General features: G+C 49.6%; 1 protein-coding gene across 3 annotated transcripts in view; it reads left to right on the top strand.

Moving 5' to 3' along the window:
• Positions 1 to 14,078, top strand: part of ITGA11 (integrin subunit alpha 11) — a 113,406-nt gene that overhangs the window by 58,498 nt on the left and 40,830 nt on the right. For 2 of the 3 annotated variants that reach the window (XM_077881646.1, XM_077881647.1), the window contains 6 exons: positions 1,267 to 1,381; positions 4,047 to 4,174; positions 5,716 to 5,864; positions 9,433 to 9,577; positions 10,052 to 10,217; positions 11,807 to 11,877. In XM_077881646.1, coding sequence (XP_077737772.1) covers positions 1,267 to 1,381; positions 4,047 to 4,174; positions 5,716 to 5,864; positions 9,433 to 9,577; positions 10,052 to 10,217; positions 11,807 to 11,877 — 774 coding nt within the window. The remainder of the gene's footprint in view (positions 1 to 1,266; positions 1,382 to 4,046; positions 4,175 to 5,715; positions 5,865 to 9,432; positions 9,578 to 10,051; positions 10,218 to 11,806; positions 11,878 to 14,078) is intronic. The other variant, XM_077881648.1, reaches the window with a different exon arrangement.

Here is a 14,078-nt window from a genome sequence, read left to right as displayed (position 1 = left end):
CCATCCATCATCTATCCACCTATCCACCCATCCATCTGCCCACCCATCCATGCATCCATCATATATCCATCCATCCATCCATTCATCCATTATCCATCATCCAGCCACCCACCCACCCATCATCTATCCACCTATCCCCATCCATCCATCATCCATTCATCCATCCATCCACCTACCCATCCATCCATCCATCCATCCATCCATCCATCCACCATCCATAATCTATCCACCTATCCATACATCCATCTACCCACCCATCTATCCATCTATCCATCTATCCATCTATCCATCCATCCATTATCCATCATCCAGCCACCTATCCATCTGTCATCTATCCACTCATCCATCCATCTATCATCTATCCATCTATCTATCCATCCATCATCTGTCCATTTATCCACCCATCCATCCATCATCTGTCCACCTATCCATCATCCATCATCCATGATCCACCCTCCTATTCTTCATTCTCCCCCTTCTTCCAGAAATAATTTACTACAGCTTCAATAAAGGATGCAGATAAAACAAAACCTTTAAAATCTGACTAAAAAAAGAAAGCTAATTAAAGAAAGGAATTAGAAATGGAATAATTATTTTTCCAAACCAAAGGAAATTGCAGCACAAAATTTAGTCCTGGGCTTCTTGGCAGCCAGACAAAAATGGAGACATGGGTCAAGGTTTTCATTTTTAACAACCCTGACTCTGAGGGGGACTCATCACTCAGTCTTTAAATGAAGAGCTGACATCAATGTGTTTGGTAGCAAGTTTCAGAGAAAGAGCAGAAACATTCTTTTTTTTCTTTCCCCAGTAAGAGGCATGGGCATATTGCTGGGGCCCAGTCCTGGAAATTTTCCCAGTAAGAACCTTCAGGGGACCTCTTCAGACAGAGAGGCTCCTCTAGTGACCTTGAAGGGTCCACTCCTATGGATGATGCTGTGTGGTGGGTGGTGTGGGCAGGTAGGGTGAAGGAGCGTCACAACTCTAGATGATGGGACAGAGAATGGGACCCTTGAAAATACAACAAGGACTCTAAGATTAGTTTTTCTCCATTCCATCTGAAACCAAGGGAACTAGATAGAATACATCAGAGCAAGAAAGAATTCAGTTAGACTCCAAGAAGACTCTCTAAATCCTTGGAGTACCAATACTCAGATAGAGAATGTCTGTCTTGGGTCATGGAGGTTGGGCTGGGCCAAAGGCTGTTGGGCCTGGACCCTCCCAGAGATCCCCCCCAGCTGACTGGGGGGTCTGCACTGTGTTTCACAGGCCTGCAGCCCACTCTGGTCTCACGAGTGTGGGAGTTCCTACTACACCACAGGAATGTGTTCAAGAGTCAACTCCAACTTCAGGTTCTCCAAGACGGTAGCCCCAGCTCTCCAAAGTAAGTAGCTTCAACTCTGCAGACCCATGCTAACAGTCATGGGAGGCTCCCAGCTCTGATCACTGCCACCCTGCAGCTACAAAGCAGCACCTGTACTCCAGCGCCACCGTCCTCCAGAATCTCTGGGGCAGAGCAATGGTGGGAGGCAAATGAACTGAGGTTATGAAGACAATCGTAGCAGTCAGAGAGGCTCACTGCAAACCCACTGTGAGTGAGGAAGAGGTTGCTGGGCCATGGAGTACAGCAAGCAAGCTATGCAAAGTACAACTCTGGGGACATTGTTCACTTAGACTACAATGTGAATGGTGCCCTCTGATGTTATGCAATGCAGCTGCCTTGTAGATGGAAGACCAAGGAAAACAGAAATATCCCCAGGAACAATCCCCTCTAACTGGTGTTCCTGAATATCAGGAAGCTCTGCCCAGCTTGCACAGACCCTCATGGAACACAAAACCTCCCATCCACTCCCCACCCACCAAGTGAATCTGGGGAATAATGTTCAGACCTTGTCTCCTGCAAGCCCAGACTACTTGGCTCCGAGCCTATTTCCTCTGGGCTGAATACCGTCACCCAAGCAGCTGCTAACCCTCTCACTGAGGGTGAGAGGATTCACACCTCTAGCTAGCAGCAGCTTCCCCCAGACAACAGGCCCAATCAGAGATTGAAGGACAGGACAGTGCTTGGTGCAGAGGAAGAGGGAAGCATCAGCGCAGCAGGGATGGAAAAGTCATCCTTGTAAGGGTGAGGAGGAAGTGTTGATTCCATGCTCACCAGGTGGCCAAGGGAAAGGCGGTGCTGTGGCTGGGGAGGAGGCCCAATCTCAGTCACATGAGGTGTGAATAGGGAATCTCACCTCAGGCCAACAAATGACCATCCAAGCCTCCAGGAACTCCTCTGGGGGAGACCTGCCATCTGGCTCACCAGCAGCGGTGTGCTGGGGGCTTATCAGACACAGATCCCAGGGCCACTCCTTTGGTGTCTCTAACTCAGTAGATCTGGGACAAGCCCCAGCTAGGGTGTGTGTGTGTGTGTGTATGTGTGTGTGTGTGTGTGTGTGTGTGTGTGTGTGTTCACTGGAGTGTGCAGCCCTGTTTAGGAACCACAGATCTAAAGCAAAGCTCTTTCCAAGATGCTTCAAAAGAAAAATGTGAAGTTGCAAGAAAGAAGTTAGCAATAGTGAATGCATTCTAATAATAAGCATGGCTTAAAAATAAAAGAAACCTGGTCCCCCACCATTAGGTTAGGAACCCCCCACCCCTAACTAAGGAGTTTCTGTCTCAGTCACGTCCGTGACCACCTGCGCCACTCAGCTGCCCGGTCCACAGGCATTAAGCTAGACCAGCCTGGGAAAGGACAAAGCTCTCTGGTGCTGTCAGCCCAGAAGGATTGGGCCGTCACCTGCCACACACGGCATACAGGTGGTACAAGAACCACTACACGACTCCAGAAGCAGAGGTGATTCTGAGCTGCCAAGTCACCTAAATGCTTCTAAAATGCTCTCCCAAACATAAAGCCTGCGATGGGCCCCCAAGCCCAAAGCTGCCACTTTCTTATCTCTGATCACCACTGACCTCAACCAATGGCACCTTCATGATGAAGGAGTTACTGGAATGGTTAACACACAAAAGGCTTCTGCTATAAAGTAGATTTTACAACAGTGTGAAAATTCTCCAGTACAAGTCAGCAGATAACCAATATTTTAATAGGATATGCTATAATACAGTATGTGTGTATCATACCACGCTGGGACGTCTAATTTCAAAGTAACCACAACTGTTCACCAATAGAAACAAGTTACTTCGATTTTAAAAGAAGTTTTTTTGCATTTGTTACAGTACCAACGTTTCTTTGTTGTTTTTTGTCATTTATTTTAACTTGATACTAGTATTATTGGGAAATAGAGAAACGTTTATGTTCAGAGCACAGGTAAATGCATAAATGCTTGACCTTATGATGTCACTGTCACATTAACAAAGTAATTTGCTTTAAAAAAGAAAAAAAAAAAAAAACTAAGAGGATCCACTAAGATTTCTTGAGAGTTGACTTTGTGCTCAGCCCTTTAGAAGCCTCATCTCCTTGATTCCTCCTGGCAGTCCTCTCCTGTCACCAGGTCTGTTTTTACAGCAGAGGGAACAGGTGTAAGGTCACACAGCTAGAGCTCGGCAAAGCCAGGAATCAAACAGTCTGATACCAGATTCCTCGTCCTAAGCCATCACCCTTTACCGCTCTCCTAAAAAATGAAACTCACTCATTTGGGCTGAAAGTGGTCAGTGCATCCTGCCCACGACAGTAAAACAAATGACTGTGAGCTGCTGATCTGGGCAGGATGGCTGCCGCAGAACATTAGCCAGCTGGTGGTAGGTTGGGCCCTGATGAAGAGCAGAGGCAGTCAGGGTGAATTTAAGCTTGGTTCAAACAACCAGCTCAGAGTGGTTGAGCAGAGCCCAGAATTCCTGGGCTCATCATTCATGTTGTCCAAATAAATGACTAGCCCAAGGACAACTGCCCAGCCCAGGGAATGACAGGGTCCTTCCTCTGTTGTCCTACGGACACTCATCTGGACACCCATCCAGTAGACTCATCTGGACACTCATCTGTAGAATCAGAGACTCATTGCAGACACTGAGTCACTGGGCAGCCATGACCACATGTCCCCACTTCCCAGGATGCCAGACCTACATGGACATCGTCATTGTCCTGGATGGCTCCAACAGCATCTACCCCTGGGTGGAGGTTCAACACTTCCTCATCAACATCCTGAAGAAATTTTACATTGGCCCTGGACAGATCCAGGTAAGTGTCTCTGGGACTCTTTTCCCCTCTGACCAGGGCTTCCCAGACCTATGGAAGACGCTGCCCCAGGGGCATGGAGGAGCCTCCTTGCACATGCTAATAAGGTATAGGTGCAGGGGCCAGGCCGAGGCCCTGCAGCCCAGGACACCCATCTCTGCTGGGTGCATCTGGGGACAGTCTGGGGGAGGCCCTACTTCATCGGTAAAACCTGTCGATGCTACCTATGAAGAATGACTTTGAGTAGGAAGAGTAGGAAGGAAGGAAGGCAGGAAAGGTTGAGTGGATCCCTGCTGAGTGAGGCACGGGGGATAATTAGATCTTGAGAGAAGACTGAGTGGGGAGCTCATAGCTGCCAGCACATGTCCAAACTACCACTTGGCTAAAGAGGGGTAGATTTATACTGTATTGTTTTGGCCGACCAAGTGAGGACCGACATATAGGAAGTACAAGGTGGCAGATTTCCAGTCAATCTAAGAAATTATTTTTCTTAAAGATTTTATTTATTTATTCATGAGAGACACACAGAGAGGCAGAGACATAGGCAGAGGGAGAAGCAGGCTCCCTGCAGGGACCCCCATGAGGGACTCCATCCCAGGACCCTGGGATCATGCCCTGAGCCAAAGGCATACACTCAACCACTGAGCTACCAGGCATCCCTAGGAAATTATTTTGGAACAATTAGAGCAGTTAAAAAGGGAGTGGGCTTTCTCAAGAAGTAATGACTTCCCCACGACAGGAAGATTATCCTTAGGATATCACGGGCCAAAAGTCGGGCATTAAAAAGGCACCAAATAAACTTGAGGCCTGTCCAACAGGAAGGTTTTATTATTCTAGTCCTACTGTAGGCCTTTAAGGATTTTTGTTTGTTTTGAGGCTATTAATATTGTCTATATATTATTGACCTTGGGAATAAAAGGTTCTCTTCCAATTTTTCAGGAACCTTGGTTCCAACATTTGATGAAAAATGCCCTGGCTTTCCAGGCATGCTGCTCCTAATATTTTAGGCTTCAATCCTGTGCTTAAGCAATAAACATAATCTGTTGGGCCTTTCTTTATTTTTATTTTATTTTATTTTATTTTATTTTATTTTATTTTATTTTATTTTATTTCTGAGAGAGAGAGAGCATGAGCGCAAGCTGGGAGGGTCAGAGGGAGAGGGAGGAAGAGAATCCTAAGTAGGCTCCAGGCTTAGAGTAGAGCGTGACCTGGGACTCGATCCCACGACCCCCAGATCATGACCTGAGCCAAATTCAAAAGTCAGATGCTCAACTGAGTGAGCCACCCAGGCACCCGTTGTAGGGTCTTTCTTTAACTCACACTCTCCTCTCTGGAGATGAACCTTCCACAGGCCTCACCAAGCCACCCATTTTTCTAGAGCCCTGTTGAACTGTTTTCCTTCCCAGTGACTCACCATCGGGATGGTCCCCCACCCTCTGTACTCCCCAACAGCCACAGACAGAGATGACTCCAGGGAACCTCACTGCCGAGGGTCCAGTTTTCAGGGGTCAGCATGTTCTGTTGTCCTCTCCCCTCTCCCGCAGGTTGGAGTTGTCCAGTATGGAGAAGACGTGGTGCATGAATTTCACCTCAATGACTACAGGTCTGTAAAAGATGTAGTGGAAGCTGCCAGCCACATTGAGCAGAGAGGAGGGACAGAGACCCGGACGGCATTTGGCATCGAATTTGCTCGGTAAAAAATGAAAAAAAAAAAACCAACCCTAATAAAATAGAAATAATAATAATGACTTACTTAAATCTCAGATAACTGTTCTAGTTCTACGTTGCTGTGTACTCCACAAAATTCTGTGCCTCGAGACAATCATTTATTAATCCCTCCAAGTTACGGGGTAGGCTGGGCCCAGCTGGTCCATTCTCTCTGGGGTTCTCTCCTATGGTTGTAGTTTGGTGTGCCTGCTGGGGCTGTTGTCATGGGAGGGGTTGACTGGAATGGACATCCAAAATGGCACACTCATGTGACTGGCAGTTGTTGCTTGTTGTTGGTTGGGAGCTCAGTGTGGGCTGGTGACTTGAGCACCCCCACATGTGGCCATATGAGTCGGTTTTCTCATGGTGTAGCAGCCAGTCTCTGAGAAGGAGTGTCCCAAGAGAGCTTTCCAGGAGGCCCACACAGGAACTCTGAGAGTGCCTGAGACCTACCCCCTGAAGTCTCGCATATGACTTTTGCCATATTCTGTTGATCAAGCAAGTCATTAGGGCCAGTCTAGACTCAAGGGGAAGAGAATTTGATTCTGCCTCTTGAGGGAGGAATGGCAAGGCCACGTCACAGAAGAGCATTTGGGATGGGAAGGTGTTGTTGCAACCAGCTGTGGAAAATGCGCTGTGCCACAGAGACCCTAATAAAAAGTACGTGGGTTCCGTGAGGGCAGGATCTTCCTGAGGAGTGCGTGTCGTCAGTGGAGTGGGAGGAAGATCCTTAAATCCTTAAATCTGACTCCTAAAGTCCTTAAAAATCACACCGGAACTCACTCACAATGATAATGAATGTTACCTCTGGACCATGCCCTCGCAGCTGGCTCCATGCGTGCTCCGGAGACACCACCATTGCTCAGAACATTGTGCTCACCCCCCACTGAAATCGAGGAGTGATTTTGAGCAATTCCCCAAGATCTTTCAAGCTGCGGCCTAAACCCCTAAGGTGACTACATCGTCTGAGGCATATAGATTTTAAATATAAATTCTACATCTACAAATACAAGTTCTGCTCTGCCCATTGAGACCACAGGCCCCTTCTCGCATAATCCCACCTCACATAGGATTAGCCCATGCATTTAACAGAATTTAGTAATAACGTGATTTCATATGGTCGAATGATGAGGGTTTTTTTTCCAACTTTACAACTTTTTATAATTAAGCAATGACTCCACCAAGATGCTTCTGTTTGCTGACAAAACTCACTGAAACTTTTTTCCTAAATGAACCTCCCTCCATGTGAATATGGCTCTTACTCATCCTCACAAGGAACGGGCCATTTTGCTGCTTTGCCGTCACTGGGATGAGCCCCTGTGACCCCAACACGCCCTCATGAAATTGCCACAGCAACAGAGAAAGCCCAAGCCCGCTGAGCTATTGCTTCCTCGGTGTGAACTAACGGACTCATTCAGGGATGCAGCCCACCAACCCCAGGCCAATTACGAGTGTGGAACCCATCAAGTGGTTTGAACCAAACTACAGGGAGGTGCATTTTAAAGTGAAAAGTTGCCTCTCCTCATTCAGTTATTCACAATGCATTTTTGTGTGTGTGCACCTGCAAAAGCATAAAGATCCAGACCATGGACTTGAGGGGTTACAAAGATTATTACCTGTGGCCCCTGACCCAATAGGGAACTCTGATGAGCATCAGCTTAACTCAGTGAGGATGAAAGGGTAGGATCCAAGGGAGGATTGCTAAGAGGGGCTGGCATTTGGCTTGTCCTAGGAAGACCCCAGGATTCAATCAGGGAGAGGTGGAAAGAAGACCATCACCTGGCCAAGAACAGAAGAGAGGGAAAGTTAAGGAATGATTATGTTTGGAGGCTTTGACAATGGAATGGGGGTTGTGTTTGGGGTTATTGGAGCCAGATTTGGGGGATGATAATGTCATAGCTAAAACAACCATGAACCCTGATTTCTCCCCTGCCATACTTCTTTTGCGGAATTTTGTGCCTGGGCCTGACCCTTCGATGAGGTTATAGAAATATCTAGAATCTCCTTTGAGGGACTAGTAGAGTTCTCCCTCCACGAGGTCAGGCTTAAGCTCAAAATTTGCTGTAGTCACATCAAGTGTACCTCTGGCCTCCTTCAGTTCACAGCTCATATTAAAATTAGAGGGTTTTTTTTTAAGTCAGTATATCCACAATATCACAGAGCTAGAGAATGGCAGATGGTCTGTTTCTCTTAACTGGGAGCTTGAAGATGCTCTGAACTAACTCATTCCAGGCTTTGTGAATTCCTCAACGTCTACATCGTGCACATCAGTTCATCAGCTCGCCATGTAACAAGAGATACCTCTGGTGACGAGCTTTAATCTCACTTTGGGGAGTTTAAATCCATGGGTGAGACCCAAGAAGAGTCACCACAGAGTCTAAGGGAAACATTTATTTTCAGATCCTTACTGGAAAATTCTACCTGCTGGGCCAGATATCTGGTCCAGACCGTGTCATTCCTACTCAGAACCTCACAGTCTAAAGGAGGGCCGACCACAGAAGCACCAAGAACTAGTGATGTTTCCAGAGCCAGTTTGTGTGTGAGATGGGTTGCCAGCAGGGCATCATACCAGACCCCCCTGCCCCTGGCTGGGTGGCCCAACAAGCAGGCCAAGCACCTGCTCCAGGCACTGAAAACAAAATAAAAAGCAAGAAAGAGGAATATTTGTCATGGAATTGGATACTTTAATAGTTCCCAAAATAGAACCAAAATAGTCCTTGTGGGAAAAATCAGAACTTCATGCAGGCTTCATTCCGTGTATTCTATGATGAGTGTCATTTGGGTGTTGAGTTACTCTGGCCCGTCACCTTTTCAGTATGTAGAGAAGTGGGTCTAAACATCAGTATTCATCAGATCTTTTGAAAAATACTGATGCCCAGGCCATGCCCCCAGAGCTCCTGATTACATGCCCAGGTGGGGCCTGGGCATCATTTTTTAAATTCCCCAGGTGATTCTAATGTACAGCTGGGTTTTTGAACCACTAACTTAGCGCGTATAAAGGTCTCCGTCGGGCCTTGAACTTTCTTCCCAAACCCATCCTGCCCCCTTTGCTTACCCCAAACAGCATGATCAAGACTATAAAGGGACTTTTTAAAGTCATTTTAAAGCAGGGGCTCCTGAGTGGCACAGTCAATTCAGCGTCTGACCCTTGTTTTGGCTCAGGTCGTGATCTCAGGGTCATCAGATCAAGCCCTGCGTCAGGCTCTGCGCACAGCACAGAGTCTGCTTGAGTTTCTCCCTCTCCCTCTGCCCCTCCCGCTTGTACTCATTTTCTCTCCCTCTAAAATAAATAAATCCTTACAAAAACAAAAAAAGACAAGCAGATACATGACCCTTCTGAGCAGCTGGTGAACAAGTAATGTGAGCATCTCAACCCAGTGCTTATTCACTGGTTCGAGATCCCAACCCTGTTGGGTTGCTCCCACCACCACCACCCTGCCCCAGGAGCTGAATGGGCTTGGCCTTGCTTCTGTGGCTGCCCCTCTGGAGGAGTGCTGGGGGCTGTTCCATCCCTACATCGCTCTTGTGACCCTCTCCCTATGCTCTGGTTTCAGTTCCGAGGCTTTCCAGAAAGGTGGAAGGAAGGGAGCCAAGAAGGTGATGATCGTAATAACAGATGGGGAGTCCCATGACAGCCCAGACCTGGAGAAGGTGATCCAGCAAAGCGAGAGAGACAACGTGACCAGATATGCTGTGGCCGTGAGTCCTGCCCCGTGTGTTCCACCCTGCGCCCCTAGAGGCTTTGCCATCAAACCCCTGGGGACTCCCTGGGTCATTTTCTGGGTAGTGGACAAGCTGTCCAGGCCCTCCAATAGGCCTCTCCTTGTTTCATCCTCTCCTAAAGAGTAACTTGAAAATTTTCCTTCAGCACTGTCTGGGGCTGACCACAACAGTTGTAGGGGTTGGGGGAGGAGTAGTTCTCCATCACCAGGGAGGTTCTGAAACCTCAAAACTCTAGGAAACACCCCAAGCCACCCAGCCCCCAGAACCTTATCTTAGAACAGGGGCCTTATCTGGCCTCTACGAGACAACCTATTTCAAACTACAAGTGGGACCTCAAGTTCTCTCTGTGATTGTAATGGTGGCCCCCACCACTCGGGGCCAGTGGCCTCGGGCATGTGGAGAGGTCTGTGCTATGTCCTGGTTTGTTGCCCTGCCCCTGTTACCTGGCAGGTTCTGGGCTACTACAACCGCAGGGGGATCAATCCAGAAGCTTTTCTAAATGAGATCAAATACATCGCCAGTGACCCCGATGACAAGCATTTCTTCAACGTGACTGATGAGGCGGCCCTGAAAGACATCGTTGATGCCCTGGGGGACAGGATCTTCAGCTTGGAAGGTGAGCAATACCTACCAAGAGGGGTCTGTGCTCCTGGGCTCGCACCAGATGAACCCCCAAAATCCAGCCCCACCACATGGAATGCTCTAGCAGGAGCCATCCCTTCATGATAATTCCATGGTATTCTGTGCCGGACCTGAGGCTGTGCACCTCACAGTCAGCCCCAGACAGTGGCTTTGCTCAAATTCTCCCCCTTTTACCTCTGAGGATCCATAAGCCTATGGGAGCCAAGTGACTTGCCAAAGCTTTCACAGCCTGGGAAGGAGACGGGGCCTGAACCAGTGTCTCCAGATTTGGCAAATATAAAATATGGTGCTTGTGGCAAACTGACCTATACTAAGAAATTATCCGCTGGTGTCTGAAATTCAGATTGAACTGGGTGTCCTTTGTGTATCTGGCCTAGTTTGAACGCAGCTGGACCTGCCTCCATAGCCTGAAGTGCTTCATCCCTGAGCCTTGTTTCCTCCCGCTCCCCCGAAAACACTTTGAATAGGGTTCGTTCCTTTAAAAAAAAAAAAAAAAAAAGATTTAAAAAAAAGATTTTATTTATTTATTCTTGGGAGATACAAAGAGAGAGGCAGAGACACAGGCAGAGGGAGAAGCAGGCTCCCTGTGGGGATCCCGATGTGAGACTCGATCCTCAAGCCAAAGGCAGATGCTCAACCATGAGCCACCCAGGTGCCCCGCGTACGGTTCCTTCCAATCACCTCCCTCCTTACTGTTAAACTCCAGTTTTGTGTGCACAGATCTCCTTTGCACCATGTATTGCTGCAGCCGGCCCTCGCAACACTGGGCTGGGCCACATGGGAGGGTTGCATACAGAGACAGAAAACAGAGTCCTAGAGCCTGAGCGCATTGGAAAAGATGAGCTCCAGACGCATGAAGAGGTGGAGATGAAAGCAGGCCTGATCCACAAGGATAAAGGAATAGAAAGTGTAGCCTGAGTGCTGACACTCACACTAGGGCTTAAATACCCAGAGGAGCATCCTTCTTCTAGAAATGGTCACTTTGGGTGTCGAGAACATAGGCTCCAGGGCCCTGTGCAGGGTCGGGGGGCTTTGTGGGGAGGAGCTTTCAGCACACATGGGTTTCTTGTGCAAAGCTGTGGTGGTGACAGGTCTCCCTCCCGAGGGTCGATCCAACGTTTGGGAGTCATCCAGAGGCATCTGGAACCAAACTGGTGAATAATAGGAATGAGAGAAGTGGGGAAAGAGATGGAATTTCCATTTCTGGCCAAAAATGTTGACTATTTCTTTCCATGCACTTTTCTTGCTCTTTCCCCTATTTGACAGCCATATAGCATACATGCTGTCTCGTATAACCCGTCCCAGCACGTCCTCGACAGTGAGCAGGCTACTAGTCGTAACGCCAGCGCCTCGGGAAGGTGCCTGGTGCCCTCCCTGGGTAGGCCGCCTGCCTCTGGGCCACCCAGGGGTGCAGTTCCGCTGGACTCAGCCTCGGGGACCCCGTCTTCCCTCCCTGAAGGCACCCCCAGGACACGGGGGCTGCGGGTGGAGCTGCAGGTGTGTGTGTGGCACCAAGTAGGTGGTCAGGCATGGAGCCCAGATCTTTCTGTCCCTCCGTTTCAGGCACCAACAAAAATGAGACCTCCTTCGGGCTGGAGATGTCACAGACCGGCTTTTCGTCTCACGTGGTGGAGGTGGGTCCGGGGTGGAATCGCCCTCCCGCACACTCCCCGGCTCTCTAGGTGGTCACCCCGCCTGTCCTGGGCTGCCTCTGCCTCCATCCGCTGCGGCTGCAAGACGGAAGCCAAGGTCTCCACCTTGCAGTAGGTTGTCCCAAGCCCTTCCCAGCAGGGAGTGGGCTGCAAGTAATGAGCACCGCCACCCCTTGCCTCTGCTCCCTGCACAGGGTGCCGATGGGGACATTTCCGCCAGGGCCAAAGGTCCCGTTCAGTCCACAGAGCCTTGTGCAAAAATGCGGTCAACATGGGAGAAACCAATCAATTGCACTGTCCTGATGGCACCCTTGCCCCAGGCGGCCTGTGCGTGCGGGGCGTGGACCAGCGCCCATGCGGGGAGGGGGGCCAGATGTGCCAGATGTGGTCCCGGTGCAGACTCAGCCACGGATGGCAGAGGTCCCAGGTGGGCCCACGATGCCAGAGGCAGGCTCAGAAGGTCGGTCCGGGTGTCCCTCTCCCTCGACACACCTCACCTGGTTCTGATTGGCAAGACGGGGCTGACACCTCACGGGATTGCCGGGGTGGGGGCAGAGAGTCAGTATCTGGGAGAGAGTTTCAGAAATCCCTGGAGCCCCTCCTGGGAGCCCTGGTGGCAGGAGGACCGTATGGCCGGAGTCTGCGTCAGTGGGCATGCTTTGGGCAGACAGGTGTCCTAAGTGTTCTCAGGCGGGCACCGTGGGAGTGTGCTTATGCCTCCTCATTTGCTAGAAAGGACCTATCGATCCTGCCTACTTATACTTCACCTTCAATATCTCACCAATTCCCACCACCACCACCACCACCACCACCAACTCCTCTGCGAGGTAAATAGGGCAGGATTCCTTATTCCCAGTCTCCAGATGAATAAACTGAGTCACACAAAGTCTGAGTGACCTGCTGAAGGGACATAGAGAAAAACACCAGGCTTACACTCGTCCCTCCTCACACACCAAACAGCTGCTCCCTGTAAGCTTATGGACTCTAAGGGGGTCTGAGTCAGAAATCCCAAATCGGAGTTGGGGGTGGGGGAGTTGGGGGCGGGTACATGTGTGCAGTGGGCAGCAGCAGGCAGAAGGGTGGAAACCTGACTCACACTCCGCTGTTTCTGAGCTGCATCTGGACAGGCTCATGCCCACCCCAATCCAGCAAGGTATAAATGGAACTGCCTATAATAACAAGTCAGTCATGCTATAGGCACACAGCACTTGAAACTTTTCCAGGAAATTCCTGCGCCCCATTTCATGCTCAGCACAGCCCAGCCGGGTTGGCAGGTGGGAATAGTCCCTTTTAGGCAGTCATAGGGGCACATTTCTTCCGTGCCTTCTCGGTGCTGGGCCCTGCGCTGGGTCCTGGAAGGTGCCGTCTCCCGCTTCAAATACTGTGGCCTGTGTATGCTCAGGAATCAGGGAACCTGAAGAGAAGGGGAAGTTATGATGAGGTTCAGGTATTCAAAAACACTGGAATGAGCCCTGAAAATGACCCACGCAGCTCAAGTGGGACGAGTCCTGACAGGATCCACTGCTCCCCAACTACACAGGGGAGACCAGGAGCTCAGAGCCCTGGCCTGCTATTTAGGTCAAGGTCATGCACTGCCCTCTGCAGATCCTTCCGCGTATACAACTCGTTTTCATTCCCCTGCTTGGAGAGACCAGGGTGCCTCTCCCCATCCTCATCCCCACCCCCAGCTCTTCTCATCCCCTGACTCTTGTTTTTCAAGTGACAGGCATCCAGTGGTTTTTATCTGGTAGGACTCTTAAAGAGATGATGATTAAATTTGAATCTGAGACTCTTTAATTCTTAAAAAGAAAAAAAAAATCCTTCCAAATCGAAAGGAATGGAGCAAGGATGGTGGTCTGTCTGGCACTGTGACTGGCCATTGGGTTGCTATTTTAGGGCACAGAGGTTTCTCAGCGCCAACCACTGATGCCATCATAATTGGCCACAGCCGTTCTGTCCCTGGGAGTCCAGCTCCACAGCTCTCAGGGTCAGTCAGACCTCTGTGGGGATGGGGAGCAGGTGGTCCAGCCTTTCAGCCTTGTCGAGAGCAGGTGCTGAGCCTGAGTGAGTCCATGTCCTGGGTGAGCTATCAGGCTCCATCTCCCCCAAAAGTGTTCCACAAACAGCTGCTTCTTGCAAATGTGCGAAGATCCTTCAGTTACCCTGGGCCTGTTTAGCTATGC

The sequence above is a fragment of the Canis aureus genome, chromosome 32, assembly GCF_053574225.1.
Source record: "Canis aureus isolate CA01 chromosome 32, VMU_Caureus_v.1.0, whole genome shotgun sequence".
Taxonomy (NCBI): Eukaryota; Metazoa; Chordata; class Mammalia; order Carnivora; family Canidae; genus Canis; species Canis aureus.
This window is presented reverse-complemented; position numbering and strand designations above follow the sequence as displayed.